Source organism: Primulina tabacum, chromosome 10 (assembly GCF_025594145.1).
Source record: "Primulina tabacum isolate GXHZ01 chromosome 10, ASM2559414v2, whole genome shotgun sequence".
In the NCBI taxonomy this organism is placed as follows: Eukaryota; Viridiplantae; Streptophyta; class Magnoliopsida; order Lamiales; family Gesneriaceae; genus Primulina; species Primulina tabacum.
Window position 1 is genome coordinate 3,540,418 of NC_134559.1, and position 21,543 is coordinate 3,561,960.

The 21,543-nt window shown below is 33.9% G+C and overlaps 2 protein-coding genes across 3 annotated transcripts; both read left to right on the forward strand.

Moving 5' to 3' along the window:
* The first annotated feature begins 7,393 nt into the window (after positions 1-7,393).
* LOC142506018 (uncharacterized) lies at positions 7,394-8,665 on the forward strand. Its single transcript, XM_075619153.1, has one exon. It carries the CDS (start codon positions 7,394-7,396, stop codon positions 8,663-8,665), a length of 1,272 nt encoding a protein of 423 aa, XP_075475268.1.
* Positions 8,666-13,738: 5,073 nt separating this feature from the next.
* LOC142505977 (phosphatidylinositol 4-phosphate 5-kinase 6-like) lies at positions 13,739-18,177 on the forward strand. Of its 2 annotated transcripts, none has more exons than XM_075619113.1 (7): positions 13,739-15,649; positions 16,002-16,169; positions 16,343-16,508; positions 16,683-16,802; positions 16,896-17,089; positions 17,247-17,432; positions 17,511-18,177. In XM_075619113.1, exons 1-7 carry the CDS (start codon positions 14,463-14,465, stop codon positions 17,797-17,799), a joined length of 2,310 nt encoding a protein of 769 aa, XP_075475228.1. In that variant the 5' UTR covers positions 13,739-14,462; the 3' UTR covers positions 17,800-18,177. The 2 variants fall into 2 exon arrangements, with proteins under 2 accessions (XP_075475228.1, XP_075475229.1); XM_075619114.1 differs by having other exon boundaries at positions 13,740-15,649; positions 16,686-16,802.
* Positions 18,178-21,543: the final 3,366 nt, after the last annotated feature.

The following is a 21,543-nucleotide window of genomic DNA, read 5'->3' on the forward strand; positions in this document are numbered from 1 at the left end:
CATTCGAGTCAATCTTTTGAGTTCAGATTTTGCGAGAATATGTGGCCGAACATTGCATTCTTTTGTCATCTCTGGTAGAGGCAGAAATCTTTGGCTTTCGATGTTTTTGATTTGGCGCGAAAAATGCGGTAATACATATTCATGGGCAGCAAAAGAAGATGGGATTTATTTTGAGGGCAGTAAGGTTTTCGATTGGATGAACAATCAAACTAATCCTAATTTTGTCTCATACCAGTCTTTGTTCCATTAGGACATCTCGTGTTTAAATCATGGCATCGATACACAACTTGTTACCCTAAATAATATATCATATTAAATTAAGTTTTCGGACATTGATTTAATTTAGTCGTTAAAAAAATTCAGTCAACCCTATTAACCAAATCGAATTAAATATTAGTAAAAATTCAAGGCTCGAATCGAATATATTTAGGTTTGAGCTTAATTTGAAGCTCAAAATTTTTAAATTGTTTGACTCGAGTTCGGCTCGAAAGGAAGTTTGAGTTCGCCTCGAAATCTTTGAACGTATTCGCGACCTATTAAATTATTGTTTGGGTAGCTTATCGATAATGAATGTTCGAAAGCTCTTGAAACTTCTGAAAGGCTCGAAATGTATATATATACATATTCAATATATAATTATATTATATTAATAAAAATATTAAGACTCGAAAGCGACTTGTGAACTATAGAAAAAAATAATTTTGGCTCGAGTTTTGCAAAAAAAAAGTCCATACATATTCGAGTTTGATAAATTCAAATACGAATCAAGTATTTATAAAGTTGGTTCAAAAAACTCAGGAACCAGATCGATTCGTTTACATCCTATGATATCTCATTTCCTGCTTCCTTTAGCAGTTTGTAGAGATCTTTGAAAATTATTAGCTGTCTTCTTATTACCTTGATGTGTCTTTTAGAAACTTTTAAATATGTATAATACATTTTCTTAAGGTTCTGATTTTGTTCTTGTGTATTTTACTGGTTCTCATTTACTCTTTATTTATAGGTGTAATTGGGTCCAAGTTTTCTTGTTCATTTAGTGGGTTGGTTACATGCTCACTATCTCTTGTCGGGAAATCTTTAACTTTTGTTATCCCCAAAGAAAAGTGATGGTAGTCACATGTCTACTTATTTTTGTCGAGGAATCTTATATTTTTGATGTCCCCGAATAAAACATGGTTGCGGTCCTTCACCACTTGGTTCTGTTTCTGAAAGATGCTTTATATCTGACCGAGGTATGAAGCCTTTGCCAAATTCTGGTTCCTTTTGATTTGGGCATTCTGGGCAGATCTGTTCTGACCATCTTCCCACATGAGCCATATTGCAGAATTTCCGACGAGTTTCTTTACTCCCGACAGCTTGTTTTTCCACAAAAGATTTTTTTTTCCCGAATAGATCTTCTGCAAAACTTTTGGTTTTTCATGTCATAGTGTTTAACATGAATGATCCGTTTATCGAATTATGATAAAATTTAAACGAAAACTTGACTTTGTCCATCTCAGTAAGAAAGACCCGTAGACCTCATGCTCTTCTGGTGGAAATGTTGTCTTCAGTTATTGAAGCAACAAGGTATGTTTCTTCTGTCGGATGATCCTTGATAAATTTTTGAATATTTGTATCTGACCTCCTTAACTTAATAAAATGAAAAGCTTCGTGCGAGTCTTCTGGAGTGAGTTTGTTAAGACTGACATCCACCAATGATCATTGGCATCCGTATATAATACAGATCATCTTCATCTTGAGGAGCGGCCATTTTTGGAAGATTTTTAAAAATCTCATTCAGTTGACTAAGTCCATGTGTGTATTCTTTTGTCCATTAAATTTTGAATCTTTTTTCAGTAATGGACTGAACGCTTTCCTGTGTTTTGCTAGATTTTTTAATAAACATCCCAGCGAAATTAACAACTTCCAGAAAGCTTTGTATTTGTTTATTTTCTTTTAGTTCGTTTGGAAAAATTTTGCACATTTTCTAGTATATGATCCATCAAAATTATTTCAGAGTCATCGATTTATATTCCTAGAAATTCAATCTTTCTTGTGGCAATGACTGCTTTCATTTATGATAGAACCAGTCATTCCTTTTTACACACATCAAAGAAAATCTCTAAATGCTTAATATGTTCTTCCATATTTTTTGATGCGATTTTATCAATATAGAGAAACATAAATTTAAAATAATCTTTAAATAGGTTATCCATTTTTCTTTGAAATATCTGTGGTGAATTAGCTAATCCATTAGTAATACCTCGCAGATATAGTGTCCTTGTGGCGTGGAGAAATCTGTGAATTTCTTGCTTTCTCCCTTCATCGGAATCTGATAAAAACCAGATTACAATCAAATTTAGAGAATATATTTGCATTGCGTATGCAACTAATTAGATGTTCTCTACTAGGTATGAAGTACCCATCAAACTCCAGAATCTTATTAATTTCTTGGTAATTAATAACTAGTATGTGTTTGTTTTTTTTATTTCACCATGATTTCTTGTAAGAAATCATGGGCTGTTGTATGGTGAAATTCTTGCTTTGATTAAACCAAGGTCCAGATGTTCTTTGATTATAATCTGCATACCCATTTGATCAATTATATGCATTGGGATAGGTTTGCATCGAACAAATTCATACCATTTTCCTTCCTTAATATTTAGGCAAGCTTTAAGTTGATTTTTGTCTCACCATAGTCAAGGGATCTTCATCGTAATTTTCTTTGATCCTTTTCTTGACATCTTCTAATGATACCTTATATTCAAACTCTACCTCATTCTTATGTAGAACTATCTTAAAACATTCTATTTCTTCTGGTTGAAGCAATTTATCTGCTCTTAGTTGGATCATTGTCTCTCCAAACCGTCTAGAATCTTTCATTTTTGGATTAATAAGTTTTCCTTCATCACCACGCTTGCTGCGAAACTGGATTGACAATTTTTTGTAAAATGCCTCTCTTAGTCTCTGGACTATGATTTTGTGATCACAAAGTGTTGCGAACACTGATCTTCTAATCTCATTTTCTAGCATATAGGACTTAAACATTTGCAGAAAATTGTTTCATAGCAGAATGTCAGCTCTTGTATCATGAAAATAAATCGGTGGTGTTTTTACCTTCTACAAAGGTGTTTGTTCCACTCCGCCGATCACGATTTCAGTCATCTTAATCCTCTTGCATAAAATTAAGATTCTTCTAAGAGAAATCGGTCGTATGTTTTGCTGTTTGAAACTGCCATTAGTTTGATTTTTTTAATTTTTTTATGAGTTAAAAATCTTATGATTTGAAAATTGCGTCAATAATGACAAAATTTTATTTTGACGCTTGATTAAAGTTAATTTTGAAAAATTAAGTAATCTTTTTTATAAAGAAAAAAAACTGAGTCTGGACTTTGGTGCAACTTCTATTAAAAAAAATTCGTATTCATTATCAAACTCAAAAGTTAAGTATAATTTACTTAAACTATAAACCATTGAAACCATTGTGAAATATGATTCACATATTTGTTCCTTTTACTCTTTTTAGTCAATATCAAGGTAATCGGTTGCATAGATTTTCTCACAACTTAAATTAAAGCTCACTTTTCTGTTAATATTACTAAAGTATGCGTAATTTCTTTTGTGTTTTTTTTTCAAAACTTTTGACTCAAACGAATCCACCTCAAGTTTTCATAATTTTGTGGGCTGGTCAGTTATCTTATGTATATAAAAAGAACACTTCGGATGAATGAAAATCATCATATCTAACATCATTTATCCAAAAAAAATGAAAGTAGTCATATTATTTGTGTTCCTATTATCCACTCATCTTCAAGTACATTATGCTCTAAGATGTTTTTTCACATCTAAATTTAAAGTTGTTGTAGCCGATCAACTCCCCCCCAATTCTGAAAAAATGGAGTTGCACTGTGCATCTAAGGATGATGATCTCGGATTTCATACATTATATGCGAGTCAATCTTTTGAGTTCAGCTTTTGCGAGAATCTGTGGCCGAACACTGTATTCTTCTGTCATCTCTGGTGGGAGTGTAAATCTATGGCTTTCGATGTTTTTGATTCAGAATGGCGTGACAAATGCGGTAATACATGTTCCTGGGGAGCAAGAGAAGATGGGATTTATTTTGAGGGCCGTAAGGTTTTCGATTGGAGGATCAATCAAACTAATCATAATTGTTTCTCATACCAGTCTTTGTCCCATTAGGACATCTCGTGTTTAAATCATGTCATCTATACAACTTGTTATCCTAAATAATATATCATATTAAATCAAGTTTTCGGACATTGATTTAATTTACTTGTTAAAAAATTTCAGTCAACCCTATTAAGGGTGTGTCAATTAACCAAATCGAATTGAATATTGGTAAAAAATTCAAGGATCGAATCGAATATATTTAGGTTTGAGTTTAATTTGAAAATCAAAAATTTTTAATTGTTTGACTCGAGTTCGATTTGAAAGGAAGTTCGAGTTCGCCTCGAAATCTTTGAACATATTCGCGATTTGTTCGGATGATAAGGTTCGAGAATGAATATTCGAAAGCTCTGGAAACTTCTGAAAGGCTCCAAGTGTGTGTGTGTGTATATATATATTCATAATATAATTATAGTATATTAATAAAAATATTAAGACTCGCAAGCGACCTGTGAACTATAGAAATAAATAATTTTGGCTCGAGTTCGGTTCAAAAAAAGTTTGTACATATTCGAGTTTGGCTCGAGTTTGATAAATTCAAATACGAATCAAATATTTATCGAGTCGACTCAAAAAACTCATTAACCAGATTGATTTGTTTACATTTCTATATCCAAATAGTATCATTCAACGAAAACATATTAGAATTAATATTTCGTTAAAGAATGAAGTTGTTACACCCCCATCCTTGAAATCCGAAATCTTCATACCCAATTATCTAATTATTTAATAGGGTCCAAAAATCTTTTCATACTTTTTTCATTTGTGTCGAGTATCAAATTCTCTAACATATTCGGAGAAAATCGTCATTCCTATTAGGAACGATGACATGATATTTCATACATCAACATCATGTCGGTGACACATCGACACCACATAGCTGTCATGTTGGAAGAAAAGAACAAAATAATAAACATAAACAAAGATAGCAGACCAAAATTGAATTTTGACAATATAAATTACCAAAATCACAAAGATCTAAATATATAACATAAAAAAGGCAATTTTAAAATATTATAATTATTATTATTTTAGTCATTTAAACTGATGCCCCAGAATGTCCCGGGTCAGGGCCCTAGGACCTCCCAGGTCATGGATCATATCCATGATTAGTGCCCGGTCCAGGATAGATGCTCTCAGGCCAATAGCATGACAAAGTAGATTAATGTCTCGAGCCATTAGACCACCCGGGACATGATTTCCCCGAGATATGGAGTTCTTCTGTAATTAACCTGAGAGGCATTCTGCTCGGTCACCTTGATATGAGTGAAGTATTTAATGCCGCCGATAAACAGTGTGTATAGCCGACCTATCTCTGACGCTAATGCAAGTGGACAATGAATCAAATAGTCTGGATGTGACAAGTGTACGATTTGACATGTTAGAGCAATAGGGTATAATCAGCCGCCCTATTATAATTAATGCTTCAAACACGAGAAACGAGGTCATCATTGCATCATCTACTATAAATACCAGGTTCTTTATTTGCATTTATTATCTATTCACATATTAATTCACATATTCAATACCCTCATTTATCATACACCAATCGCACAACCATCACTTGGCTACATTGGTTTTATTGCTTGAGTACTCTGCTGACTTAAGCATCGGAGTGGTCACGCCGGACACCCCTCCGGCGCCCATTCACATGGTTACTTTTCAGTCCGCAGATCTCTAAATCGGATCGAGGAGTTACGAGGTTAAAGCCAGGCGTCCAACTCATATTTCCTTCAATATTTTGATAGTATACCCGGCCGAGTTCCCGACCCAACTCATCCATTTCGCCCGGGTTGCATCATTGGCGCCGTCTGTGGGAAATTCTGAGTTCTAAGGCGTTGATATGGCTCCTACCAGAAGAACAGCAAATCAAGACACTTCCCGAGTTCAGGGAGAAAACAACACTCATGTTTCTGGTGCAGGTGGTCCTCCCCCTAATGGTCCTCAGCCCACCATTCATTTAACTCCCGAGGAGTTAAACAAGATCATAACTGATGCGGTTAAGATGGCCACAGCAAAGAAGGCCACCACCCACCATTCTAGTCCTCTCGAGCAGCAACGTGAGCAGCCGCAAGAGGAAGAGAGAAGGGAAGAGGAGAGGGAATCAAGTGCGGGTTCTAAGTCCCCCACTGTTGCGGAAGAATTGGAAGAATTGAGGAAAAAAGTAAAGGTACTGGAGGGGCAGGTTGGTTCCAAAAGCAATTCTCAGGCTGTTAAAGGTTGTCCTTTTGATGATGCCATCGTCCGGGAACCGCTTCCCGGGAATTTCAAATCGTCCAAAGTCAAGGAGTATGATGGTAGTTCTGATCCTGAAGAACATCTCGCTAGGTTTGAAAACATGGCTATGCTGCACTGCTATGGAGACCAGATCAAGTGCAAAGTGTTTCTAACCACCTAGTCGACTCGGCTCAGAGATGGTTTGAGGGGTTAGCTCCTCAGAGTATTCACTCCTTTAAAGATTTTCAGAAAGTGTTCTTACATCAGTTTAGCAGTAGCAAGAAATATAAAAAGACTGCATTCAGTTTATTCAAGGTGAAGCAGCGCCAAGACGAAACTCTCAGAGCTTATATCAAAAGGTTTAACCGGGTAGCCTTAGATGTGCCTACTTGTGCGCCCGAAACAAAAACTACCGCTTTTACGCAAGGATTACTAGAAGGGGATTTCTTCCGCTCCCTTACCAAAAAACTGCCCGAGGATTTCGAAGATCTTTTGTCCCGGACAGAAAAGTGCATCAATATGGAAGAGGCCCAGCATCAGAAGAGAGAAGCATTAAAGAGAGCAATGGGAGACCGGGTTGTCAGGCCTGAGGAAAGAAGTAACAAGAGAAATGGTTCCGGGCATTTTTCTCACGTTCCCCTGAGAAATGCCCGGGATAGGGAAGTTCAAGAATGCAGCTCGGACGTAGCCCCACCTCCAAATCTTACAATTCGGTCAATCCGACCAGAGAAGATAGGATATTGCACTCTACATAAAGAGTGCTCTCATAATACGAATGAATGCCGAACCCTAAGGAAGGGATTTAAAAAGCATTCTGAGCCGGAATCTCGCCCTACCCGATATGAGCCCAGGTCACCGCCCTGGATATCGCGATGACCTGGACCAAGTATTCCTAGAAGATCGGTCGAGATCCCAAGTGGAAGCAGGAGAACAGAAGGGAATTCTCGGGAAGAAAGGAGTAGACAAGTAGAACAGAAGGACCTTCCCCCCAGCCGGGGAGTAATTAAAATGATTTCGGGAGGTTCTACTGATGGTGATTCTAACCGAGCCAGGAAAGCAAGGGGTAGAAGAGTGTGTTTAGAAGTAGATGGAAGGAGGCAGAATGAGCCGATTATTAGTTTTGGTCCAGAAGACCTCAGAGAAGTCAGCTTACCTCACAATGATGCTCTGGTCATTCAGGCCCGGGTCGCTAATTATGATGTGTTGAGAGTTTTTGTGGATAATGGGAGTTCTATTAATGTCATTTTCAAGGAAGCCTTGGTCCAGATGGATTTACATGAATATCCGCTAGAATCAGTTGAGACTGCTCTGTTCGGCTTTGCAGGCCATGTTGTATACCCTGAAGGGGAGATCACTCTACCCCTAACACTTGGAAGTGGAAACTTGAGGAAGACAGTTATGACAGTTTTCACCGTAGTGGATGCCCCATCTTCGTATAACATAATCCTTGGAAGGCCAGCTATGAACGAGATGAGAGCTGTAGCTTCCACCTATCACCAGAAGATCAAGTTCCCGATACGAGGACAAGTTGGAGAGGTTAAGGGAGATCAACCCTCCTCCCGGAAATGCTATGGTGAAACAGTCCGAGTAGACCAGAAGAGGGTGAGAAGGGAGGACAGAGGGAAGGTGGCTCAGGAAGTGAGGGAGATAGAGGAGAAGGAAGTAAATTTTGTCGCGGAGGACGAGCAGGTATTGGTTGAAGTAGAACCGGGAAAAAGTATTCGGGTGGCCCGAGACCTTGAAGATTCCACCCGGGTAAAACTCCTCAGCTGTTTAAAAACTAATATCTTTGTTTTTGCATGGTCTCAACAGGAACTTATGGGAATATCACCCAAAGTAGCCGAGCACAAGTTAAACATCATCCCTGGATCCCGACCTGTAAAACAGAAGAAAAGGCATTCTGGGCCCGAAAAAAACAAAATCATAGAAGAACAGGTGAAGGAAATGCTGAAAGCCGGCCACATCAGGGAGGTCCAATTTCCCACATGGCTCTCTAATGTGGTCCTTGTTCCCAAAGCTACAGGAAAGTGGAGGATGTGTGTGAATTTCCGGGATCATAACAAAGCTTGCCCGAAATATTGTTACCCACTTCCCCGAATCGATCAGTTGGTGGATTCAACTTCTGGCTTCGAGTTGTTAAATTTCATGGATGCATATCAGGGATATCACCAAATTCCCATGGCCCGAGAAGATCAAGATAAGGCCAGCTTCATCACTTCTGAGGGCACCTTTTGCTATGTGGTTGATGATGCCCCGGAATGTCCCGGGTCAGGGCCCTAGGACCTCCCGGGTCATGGATCATATCCATGGTTAGTGCCCGGTCCAGGATAGATGCTCTCAGGCCAATAGCATGACAAAGTAGATTAATGTCTCGAGCCATTAGACCACCCGGGACACGATTTCCCCGAGATGTGGAATACCCGAGTTCTTCTGTAATTAACCTGAGAGGCATTCTGCTCGGTCACCTCGATATAAGTGAAGTATTTAATGCCGCCGATAAACAGTGTGTATAGCCGACCTATCTCTGACGCTAATGCAAGTGGACAATGAATCAAATAGTCTGGATGTGACAAGTGTGCGATTTGACATGTCAGAGCAATAGGGTATAATCAGCCGCACTATTATAATTAATGCTCAAACACGAGAAACGAGGTCATCATTGCATCATCTACTATAAATACCAGGTTCTTTATTTGCATTTATTATCTATTCACATATTAATTCACATATTCAATACTCTCATTTATCATACACCAATCGCACAGCCATCACTTGGCTACATTGGTTTTATTGCTTGAGTACTCTGCTGACTTAAGCATCGGAGTGGTCACGCCGGACACCCCTCCGGCGCCCATTCACGTGGTTATTTTTCTGTCTGCAGATCTCTAAATCGGATCGAGGAGTTACGAGGTTAAAGCCAGGCATCCAACTCATATTTCCTTCAATATTTTGATAGTATACCCGGCCGAGTTCCCGACCCGACTCATCCATTTCGCCCGGGTTGCATCATAAACCATCATTATTATTTTACTTATTTTTAATTGATATATTTTTATTTTTATTGCAAACGGTTACAGATAATCTATTTGTGCGTATTTTTTTAATGTTTATTTAAGTTTTTTTTTTGGTAAATTTATTTATTGAGTTAGTGGTAAGTGTGCAATTCATATATTTCAACTTATATCACGTTATGTTTGATTTACCTAATAATTTATCTAAGATAATTGTACTCTTTGCAATCAATGTGAATCGAATTAGTGACATTGACTTTGATACTAATTATAGAAGCAAACGATTTTATCTTTAACAAGTGTTTTAATTGATGAAAATATTACAACTCAAATTTGTTAAATTGTAGAGCAGTTCAAACGTCATGTTTTAATTGCTCGGCATATCATAAAGAACTATTGCATCCCAAGTCTCATAATTTTTTTGAAAAGCTCCACCACATTCCCAAAAATACATATAAAAATAAATATGATAAAGAATTAAAAAATATCTATATATATATAAATGCAGAGTTTTTGCCAAAAATAGTAATTTCCCACCAAAATGTCATTTCTAAAAAAGGAAAGATATATCATGAATATTGAAAAATGTGTACTGCAATAAATGATAACTCAAATTATTGATTGTATTGATTATATCAATTCATTTAATTAAAATTTGAATTTAATTTATTTTTATATTCATTCAAATATAATTTATGTATTATATGTTTTTTATTTTTTTATTTAAATGGAAACTAATCTCTGTTGAAAACATAAACTACATTAAAAATTTTGCATTAATTATATCAATCAATTTAATTTGTGCTATGATTTTGTATTACTATGATGTATTTAATTTTTATTACAAACTGTATAAATAAATTTTAAATACAAATGATTGCAATGTTCAACATCACTCATATATATACATATATATATTTGCAAAAATAATAATTTTCGATCAAAATGTCATTTCTAAAAAAAGAAAGATATATCATGAATATTGACATATGTGTACTGAAATAAATAATCACTTCAATTATTGCTTGCATTGATTATATCAATTCATTTAATTCAATTTTAAATTTATTATAAACTATATTAAAATTTTTGCATTGATTATATCAATCAATTTAATTAAAAACTATATGAATAAATTTAAAATACAAATGATTGCAATGTTCAGTATCACTCATGAGGTAAATCATTCAAAAATACATTTTGATATTTTAAGTAATTTTCCTGCCCAAATTACTTACTAAAAAAGAAATAAAATATTTAATTAGTTTAAAAAAATATTTCTCATTAATTTTATTGAATTTGATTTAAAAATATTTTTTATCACATGTTAAAAAATAATAATATATAACTTCTCAAAAATTAAAGAATTAAATTTGTATTAAAGTTGGTGGTCGACATCAATACACTAAACACGATAAGTATCATGGCATTGCCTAATGCCTTAGGCTAACACAAGCTAAAATTTTGATATGTGATAGTGATTATTAGCCAAAAAAATTATTCGACATGCGTTGTATTTAAGAAAGTTTTTTAAAATTAGCGAAAAAATAGTTTTTACAATTATATTATTTTTTCAATTTAAATATCTATTCATTTTTCAGTAATTTTTAATAATATCATCCCGTGCATCGCACGGGTTAAATACTAGTATATACAAGAACAGAGTTGCACTTAGTAAAAAATAAAGTAATAAAGTGGATCTTGTTCAATAAAAAAATAAAGCTACATTAAAGAATGAGCTTTTAACGAAGTTTACATTTACTTTCTGTAATTTAATTTTGTACACTATATTGAAAGCAAAAGAATAAAGTTAACTCACTTAGCTTTAGTGCTTTAGCTTAACATGTTCTTTTTTGGTAGAAACGTAGAGTACATCTATTTGGATGTTAATAGATTGAGTTGTTAGGTTCATAAATCCGACAACTTTACTCTTTATACTCGTGACAACGCTGAGTGCACTTACTTTGATGTTAATAGTTCAGGTTGTTAGGTCCATGAGTTCGGAGAGGTGTGTGTTCTATCTGCTGATAATGTCTCATATCTCTTATGTATATATCAGTCTTATCTTTTCTCTATCGTCGACCATGTATCCAGTAAAAACAATATTATCCGTTAAGATCCGACGTCACTTTTTTACGGCCACTTTAATAACCAGATCAAGCGACGCAACGTTATGAAATTGACGTATTAAAACTTTTCAAGAGGTCACACATCTCGTTATTATTTTCACTCATATATGTTTAACTTAACACGACTACTTTTTGTTTAAAACAAACGGATCTTTATAATTTTATATAAGAGGACATTATTTGTCTCTCAACAAATCTTGTAACCTAAGGAAATCAAAGGGGACTCTTAGCTATCGAGAACAATAATAATTAAATTAAGATACCACTGCCTCATTGATGTAATATATTATTTCAAAATTATTTAAAAATTATATCTTTAGTTATATATCTATATAAATACAATTATATCATTGGAAATACACATAAATTATAAATATAAAAAAAAATAAGATCAAGTATGCACTATGTTCTTCTAAATTACTTGTGCCGACACTCCCTAAATCAAGCATTTAGCATAATGAATAATCATGTGAGTTATTTCAAACTTTGATTAATTTAGATCGATAAATTTGAAATGATCAAATTATTTGATTATTTGACATGTTTGGATGAAAAAAAAGTGAATTTCAAATTTATTTTGTTTGGAGATACAATTTTAATAGTGATTATGGTGATAATTTGAAATTCATCTATTAAATCTTTCTCAAAATCAAATATCTCATTTCAAATCAAATATATTAATCCAATAGATAAATATTAGTTGGGTGTAATTGTTTATAGACAAAAACTTGTGTGAGACGGTCTCACGAGTCGTATTTTGTGAGACGAATATCTTATTTGAGTCATCCATGAAAAAGTATTACTTTTTATGTTAATAGTATTATTTTTATTGTGTTTATCGATAGGGTTGACACGTCTCACAGATAAAGATTCGTGAGATCGTCTCACAAGAGACCTATTCTTGTTTATAATTGACTATTTGATATAAATATAAATTATTTATTGTGGATCGTCGTATTTCGATTAACTGTCACGTGAAACAACGAAAAATATAACAAAACTCAGAAATAATAATATTAACAACTTCAACTCATGTCAATAAAAAAATGTAAATAAATAGATTTAAAAATAATAGTTCATATATTAATTTGTTATAATGAATTATATGAAAAATATTATTAAATTGTAATTTTTTTATTTTTATTATGATTCGAGATCTTTCAACTATAAATTTAGAATATAAAATAAAATGCATTTAGTTTTGCTAGCGACCAAAAAAATAAAAGAGAAGCCTTCAAAGGGCAAGGGTGACCTTTTCGGGTCCCACTTATTTTGCCTACTTTCTTCCTGTGGGTCCGCTTAAGTTTCATAGTGTTGGTTATCGCGTCTTATAATTATAATAATTATAATCTTTATTAAAAATTAATTACTTTTAATGCTTCATTTTTTTTTATAAATTTTGGATTTTAAATACTTCAAATATGTTTGGCTAATTTTTTTGATATTCATATCAAGTTATTAGGAAAGTATACTTTTAAAGACGATAAAAGACGAAATATGTAGTTTTTACTATTATTTATCGTGTCTATCTGATCTTTTTAATATAATTTAACGTTTCATGTATGGATTTTTCGCTATACTATAATTTTATTAGTTGATAAACAGTTACCCTCGCTACTTTAGAAGATTTAACTGAAATATAATTAATGCACTTTTAAGACCATTAAATCAGGAGCAAGCAAATAAAAAACAATACATTTTAATATACATATATGAGAGATTTTTAAAATGAAAGAAAGACAATGGGAGAGATTAGTTTGCTCACAAACATCACTCTTATAGGTGTTATCGACATGTTGCTTCTTGTTCGTCGTTATTTTAATGAAAAACTAAAACCGAAAACCGAAACAAAAAAATTTCCCTTGATAGAACAAAGAAATGAACAAATAAATCTAAAAATTATCAAAATTCTCAAATTAAAAAAGGGTTATTCATAAAAGTGTAGCCACACACACATATATATAGTTTGATATGTTGTACGTCAGTTGTGTTCAAATATATATTATATATATTTGATATTTTGTCCATCAGTTGTGTTTATCTGTGTGCTAAAAATGATATTTATTTATTGGACATGATAAATATATTAAACAAAATTAGTTAAAATAAATTGGAATAAAAAAATTGATTAAAAGTGAGATGGGATTTAGTTTTAGTAGAATGGGGATTGACACTGAGCACTAATAATGGAAAACGCATCACACCCACTATGTCTCTTTCATCCTTCCATTTGTCAGGTGTGTTAGCAGATTTAGGAGCCAAATCCGGAAACCAGGAGCGATGTGTTTGTGAATCTTGGCTCCCATCCAATCCAAAGTTTCTTACGATTAAAAATTCAAAAAGATAGTTCGAACAAAGGCTGAAAGAGACAAGAGAATTCTTGCTTTTTTGTTTTTTATTAGAGAAATGAACTAGGCCGTAATTGGTTTTTTTCACTCTATTTCGCTTTCTCTGTCAACCGATAACTCCGCTTTTTCTAAATTCTTTGACACCTAATTTTGGAAAATAATCACCAGAGACAGGGTGACCATTTTGAACAAATCAAAATAATTGTAGAGTTCTTGAATTTTTATTCTCGATTGTGGGTTCTTTTTGTGGTGGACGCTCACATTCATCTTTCTCTGTTCCCATAGATATATCTATGTACTGTGTTTGAAAACACGCGGAAAAGATACCCATTTGAGAAAATGAGCCAGAGAATACACCATTCATAGATAAGGTGTTTGTCTGTCTTTCAATTTGGGTGGTGCGTTTGTTATCTATTTCATATTTGGCCATTTGGGTCGTCGGAATTATGGTTGTTGATTTGTTTTTGGAACTCAAATCCCTGACTCGGAGAAAAATTGATCTGGGTCAAGGTCAAAATTTGCCAGAAAAATGAGTTCTTGAGGATGTGGAGAAGGAGGAGAGATTAAAGGGTGTGTATTTTGAAAGAGAATGAACAAAGAATTGAGTGGCATTGTGAAGGCTTGGGAGGCAAAGTTGAAGAAATCACAAGCGATTGCAAAGAAAAGGGCAAACAGCATATTTACAAGAATGTCTGTGGCCCATGTAGACGACGACGATGAAATTTGTAATCCTAGTGAGTCTCATCATATTGAAAAGGTTTTTCCCGATGAGGATAGTTATATGGGACAATGGGCGGATAATTGCCCCAACGGCCATGGCAAATACTTGTGGGCGGATGGATGTATGTACGTAGGTGAATGGTGTAAAGGCAAGAAAATGGGGAAGGGGAAGTTCACCTGGCCCTCGGGTGCGACATATGAGGGACAATTCAATAATGGTTTCATGGATGGCGAAGGTACCTATACAGGGTCCTCAAATGATAGTTATAAAGGTTCTTGGGTGGTGAATATGAAGCATGGTAAAGGGGTTAGGAATTACGCTAATGGGGATTTTTACGAGGGGCAGTGGCGTCGGGGGCAGCCTGATGGGAAAGGGAGGTATCGATGGAGCAATGGGAATCAGTATATTGGACATTGGAAGAATGGGAAGATGAACGGCAATGGAACTATGATTTGGAGCATTGGTAATCGATACGACGGTTGTTGGGAGGACGGTTTGCCGAGGGGAAACGGGACATTCCGTTGGGAGGATGGAAGTTTTTATGTTGGTGTGTGGAGCAAGGATCCAAGGGAGCAGAGTGGAACTTATTACCCTTCTAGTGCTCAAGTAGGTGGTGGTTTTGATTGGAATCCTCAAGAAATGTATTTGGTGAACTTGAGAGATTGTAGGATTAGTTCTGGTGAAAAGATCCCTATATTCCCTTCACAAAAGACAGTTAATTGGCCTTGTGAAGGGGAGTCCTTTCAAAAGAAATCAGCTTGGAAGAGTTATAAAGAGATTGATGCGTGGGCGAAAAGAGCATCTGTGGATGCAATGGAGAGCAATGGAGGTGATCATTGCTTGGGTTCCGAATATGATTTAAGTTGCGATGTTACTAGTGAAAGTTTAGGTTCCGGAAGAGAAGTAGACGAAGGGTTGGGAGCTGAAGAATCAGATTCCTCACAAAGATGTAGTAGGCCTCGTATCGTGATAAAGCCAATTAGAAGGCAGGGACTCACTATATCAAAAGGCCATAAACATTATGAGCTCATGCTCAATTTGCAGCTAGGAATAAGGTATCAACTTCTGTAAGATGTGTTGTATAGAAATGTTCTTTTAAGTTGGCATACTTATCAACATTTTCATACATAATGTGGCTCTTTGGTTTAGAATTCAGAGAGAGAGAGACAAAACGAGGCACTCTAAAAATTTATTCTTTTGCTAGTGACCTTGGATCGTTCTGTTTATCTTTGCTAATTCTTTATAGTCACCTGTAACGTCCAATTCCAGTTGCCTTGCGAGGCACTACACCTACATTTTGAATGCAATAAATGTCGATTTTACACTTGATGAATATTTGTGTAATGTGATTGTGCTATTTTTGTTTGTTCGTCTTTCTGCTTCTGGCTCATTTGTACCTCTATTCAGACATTCTGTAGGAAGACCTGCTCCAGCTACATCCCTCGATCTAAAAGCTATGGCTTTTGATCCCAAGGATAAAATATGGACACGATTCCCCCCGGAAGGATCTAAACACACCCCACCGCACCAATCTTGTGAATTCAAATGGAAAGATTACTGCCCACTAGTTTTCAGGTGAGGTACTAATGCTACTGCAACCATTATATTGTTTTTCAGAATATTTATCTGTCATGGGATGTTTTATTATAAGCTTTATGTTCCTTGCGCATCTGCGTGCATTTTCATTTTGAGTTTAAATAGATTGAAATATGTTCTCGATTCGACTAGACTTGATATTATAATTTCAGGACTCTTAGAAAGTTATTCAAGGTGGATCCTGCTGATTACATGATATCCATATGCGGCAATGATGCTCTTCGGGAGCTCTCCTCGCCTGGGAAAAGTGGAAGCTTCTTTTACTTGACAAATGACGATAAATACATGATCAAAACCATGAAAAAGTCGGAAGTAAAAGTGAGTTTTGAATCTCGGTTACCAGTGATACCTTTTAGTAAAAACGAATCTATTGGTTGGTTACAGAGTCATATATATTTCAGTATCAGATTATAGATTCATGTCAGAATTTTTTTGTCCAATGTGAGAAAAATATAGTACTCCATGAACGTTTATTCAACTTTTTATCGATAGCAGGTGCTTAAAAGAATGCTACCAGCTTATTACAAACACGTTCGGGCATTTGAAAACACACTGGTTACCAAATTTTTTGGGCTTCATTGTGTTAGGATGACTGGACCTGCACAAAAGAAGGTATATATCAATTTCAAGATTGAATTTTTCATCATGAATTTCCATTCTGCACAAGCATTTATGATGGAAGTTTATTGTCCGCTCGATAAACAGGTGCGGTTTGTCATAATGGGAAACTTATTCTGTACCGATTATGCTATCCATAGGCGTTTCGACTTGAAGGGCTCTTCCCATGGGCGGTTAACTGACAAACCTGAATCGGACATTGACCCAACAACTACTCTCAAGGACCTCGATTTGAACTTCATTTTTCGATTACAAAAGTCGTGGTACCAAGATTTCTGGAGGTACTTCCCTTATAGTTAGGTGAACATGTCGGTTTCGCCTAGTATGTCACTTCTCGTTTAAATTTGATCCGTATCTCATAAGAGAACAACACAGAATTTGTCGAATATATATTTTTAGATGCTTAAAAATCTCTTACCACTAATATTTAACTTGCAGGCAAGTGAATCGAGATTGTGACTTTCTTGAACTGGAGAGAATCATGGATTACAGTCTTTTGGTTGGTATTCACTTTCGAGAAATATCCGATTCAGGGCAACCATTAAACACCGAGGCTAGTGTTTCCGATGTTCAAAGTTCACCACAATCTAGATCAGATGTAGACACTCACACCAATCATAACCGGTATACACAAGATGCTCGTTTTTCAAAAAAAAAATTATTGAATTCTGTGTTTCTTCATTAATATCCATGTTTTGACAGGTTGACATCGATTAACTTAGGCTCGAATATGCCAGCAAGGGCAGAAGTGACTGTGAGAAGAAACAACCCTGAGGCTCAGCCTGTTGGTGAACCTACAGGGGAGTACTATGATGTTATCCTAGTATTTGGTATAATAGACATTTTACAAGATTACGACATCAGCAAGAAACTCGAACATGCGTACAAGTCGTTCCAGTTCGATGCCACTTCAATTTCTGCTGTCGAGCCTAGGCAGTACTCTAAACGTTTTCGGGATTTTATATTCAGAATTTTTACAGAAGATATTTGAAGTCAACAACACATCGACTGGTATAATCCCAGATGAATCCAGCAAGCCACATGGCACGGTTGGTTCATTATTTGATGATGATCAATGCTTGCAAGAAAGACTAAACACAAGGTTTTCTCCCTTGTTGGCTGATGGTGGCTCTCACTCTGCTATGAATTTTATTCAAAGAAAACGATTTATTGTATTTATAGAATCGGAAAAGTTGCGATAACCGGTGATCCGGTTCGCATTGAGGAGATGCACACTAGTTGAGGTGGTGACAACGTCAAGGGTTGATTTTTTGTGCCCATTGTTTTTGTACCGTGCATAGGAGGAAAAAAAATGTAATACAAAAAATTTAGTGATACAATTGAAGATATGGAGGTCCATGAAGTAACCATTCACTTGGAATAATTTTATATTACATGGGAAAAAAATCACAAAATTTATAAATAAAAATAATAATTATGCTTTTTACGTGCTTGCATGTTTATGACTAATTGTTTTTCATTGAGAATCAAAGCCAAACTTTCGTTGATTGAAACTTTAGTTTCTGATTGCAAAGCACGTCTGATCTTGATGGCAAAGTGGCCTTCGCATTGCCGAGTTAGAATATTATTTAACATACGTTGATTTGTGTGAAAAATATTAATGTCCAATTTTTTTATTTTTTGTTTGTTATGTTATGAAGAAATATTGTATAATATATGCTGATTTTAGTAAAAAAAAATCGTTTTTTTTTGTCAGAAGTAGTGTTTTTTATTATAGGTATGGATTGGATTTACTTATCTTACGGATTTAAATCTATGAGACTGTTACAGATCAGACATACTTTTTAATCTAAAAATGAAGACATAATGTATTTAATTTTTGCATAATCATTAAAACGCCGTAATAAGGTATTTTTCAAACCCCGATTACATGAGTCATTTCAAATATATTTTTCTTCATATACTCGTTAGAAAAATTTTTTGATCGCAGTGTAATGTAAGGTTATTTAGTTTGACCAATAAAATTAGTTAATTAAGAAACAACAATTTGCAATTTTACTTGTTGATTAATCAGGCCCTTATCTCTAAACTTCTAATTTTTAATTGGGCTTACTCCTTTGTTATGGGCCTTAACCTCTTCCTCTTCCTCTTTTGATTTTTTTGAAACGTATTGGGCCTTGATTCAATTCGTAATATTAATAAAACTAATAATTTAAATTTTCAAAAAAAATAATAATAATAATTTATTTATTGAAGGAATAAACCTTTTTTTTTTTTTTTTTTTGGGTGGGAAACAAGCTTATCGAAGCTTCTGAGGTAGGTAATTACTATCTCAAAGTTATATAAAATACTCTCTAATTCTTATTAATTTGAACGTATATTCGTTGAAATCTCCGAAATTTTATAGTTACATATTTACTTATGGATAATCTTTATGAACATATCATGAACAAAGTTCTAAAAAGAGTGAAACACGTCAAAACGTTGGACTGAAACTTCAGATTTTTTAAATTTAAACGAGAATAATAAGATTTGAGCTTAAAAAAAATGCATTTTCATTTAAACTATAATTTAATTATCTCAAATAAATTATTGAAATAAAAAATGCAAAAATATAATAAGTTTACGTATTGCATATCCTAACTCAAATTATTTCATCATTCATTTCATCTCTCGTGTCGTTAAATGCAAACCTAGTTTAATTGGACTACTTTAAAACATTAGCATTAGTATCTCTTGTATGTTAGAAAGTGTCAATATTTACCATATATTGATCATCGCTACACTTAACAATTCTAGATTATACATTACTAACATTTTAAAATTTCTAATTCATATTTCTCTTCTTTTTGTTAATCAATATTGCTTTTAGAAAAAGTCATACTTGATCATTATTAAGCGCGATTATATATTGCAAACATCACTTATTTATAAAATCTCTAATTTGTATTCTCTCTTCTTCTTATTCATCGATTTTGTTATTTAAAAAATCGCACTTAAGCGTATTTAATGACACTTAATATGATTCTACGGATCCTTTTTTTTTTTTTTTTACCACTTTTGGTCGAATTGAAGCGTTTTAATGAAACTTTGAGCTTGAGCGAGAATAAAAAAGACTTAATCAAAATTTTTAAACACTGATTATGAATATTTATCGAATATATAATAGCTCCCGCATTTATTATGTTTCTACATATAAAAAAATTAGTATCGGCATCACCTACCTTGGCTTCAGTTTAGAGTTAATTTGTATTTGAACAATTTATTCCGAAATAAAACTTCGAACTAAAAAAATTTCCAAAACCCACTTCGTTAAGTTAAGACAAAAACTTGTGTGAGACGGTCTCACATGTCATATTTTGTAAGACGGATCTCTTATTTTGGTCATCCATGAAAAAGTATTACTTTTTATGCTAAGAGTATTATTTTTTATTATAAATATCGGTAGGATTAACCTGTTTCACAGATAAAGATTCGTGAAACCGTCTCACAAGAGACCTACTCGTAAGTTAAATATAACCAAAAAAATTAATGATAATAGATAATAATATAAGTTTTGGCATGTTGTTATTATTATTATTATTATTATTATTGAAATAAAATATTATTCCATGCAGAACCAACTCATACATGGAAACAGAGAGAAACATTGAGCTACACTCATGGCAAAACCAAGAAATCCTCTTTTCATGTGTGTATCAAATCTTCATTAAAAAAGTTCACTCCATGTTACTCTCCTCTTTATTTGTCCCTCATATCTTCATCGAAATAAGTTCAACCAATAGCGGAGCCAGGATTTAAATATTTTAATTTGATCTGTCCGAACTAATATCAAATTAATCCAAAATTATACATAATTTACATATAAATTTTTTAAAAAGAAATAGGGCCAGCCCGGGTGTCAATTAGTGTGACTCCGCCACTGAGTTCAACTCCATATATATGTATAATATATGTGATATGTGTATGTGCGCTTGCGTGAGACACACATAAATATGTATGTATATACGACGTGTATTTTTTGTTTCCTATATAGTTTCCTATTAGGAATAAGGATGCTTTAGATAAAGATCAACTCAATCAATATCATGACTAGGAAAAAAATATGAAACACAAGAAAATTTAAAGTTGATGACGAATCAAGATACGTAAAGAAAATCCCATTAACAAAAGAAAAGAAACATAAAGAAAAAAATAAAGAAATAAAATGAAAATAGTTGGTCAAGATTGGTGTACTTGTCGCATATTTTAGGATATTTTAAAATATGTAATCTTGATAATAATATAATCTATGTTGGAGCAAACAGTACGTGGCTGAATATAAGCAGAAAATCGGTCTTAAAAAACCTATTTTTTTAGATATGTTATGTAAAAAGTGATTTTAAAGAAGATGTACTCTAAACATTTATATATTCGATACACACAAAAACTCGCTCGATCTCACATATCTAATATAAAAACTCTCATGAGACAGTCTCATTGGTATTAAAATCGTCTAACAAGATACCAACATTTCGATAAAAATATAGTTTATTAATTAATTTATTGACTAAAATGTGATTTTTTATATATGGTATAATTTGGCAAAACTTGGCTTTTCCCAAACTTTGTAAATTATTATTTTTACGCACTTTCCTCTTTTCGGAAGTATTTTTCTAACACTTTATGTATAGCCTTTTAAAGCTCGGGAGAAACATAAGAAGTCATTATAACTTGAGTAGGTCTATTGTGAGATGGTCTCACGAATCTTTATCTATGAGACGGGTCAATCCTA

Excerpts from the sequence above, each read along its gene's own strand:
- LOC142506018 (XM_075619153.1), top strand. The coding sequence starts at position 7,394 with ATGATTTCGGGAGGTTCTACTGATGGTGATTCTAACCGAGCCAGGAAA.
- LOC142505977 (XM_075619113.1), top strand. The coding sequence starts at position 14,463 with ATGAACAAAGAATTGAGTGGCATTGTGAAGGCTTGGGAGGCAAAGTTG. Across the intron at positions 16,509-16,682 it reads TGAAAAAGTCGGAAGTAAAA|CAGGTGCTTAAAAGAATGCT; the intron begins GTGAGTTTTGAA and ends TTTTATCGATAG. Across the intron at positions 16,803-16,895 it reads CTGGACCTGCACAAAAGAAG|GTGCGGTTTGTCATAATGGG; the intron begins GTATATATCAAT and ends CTCGATAAACAG.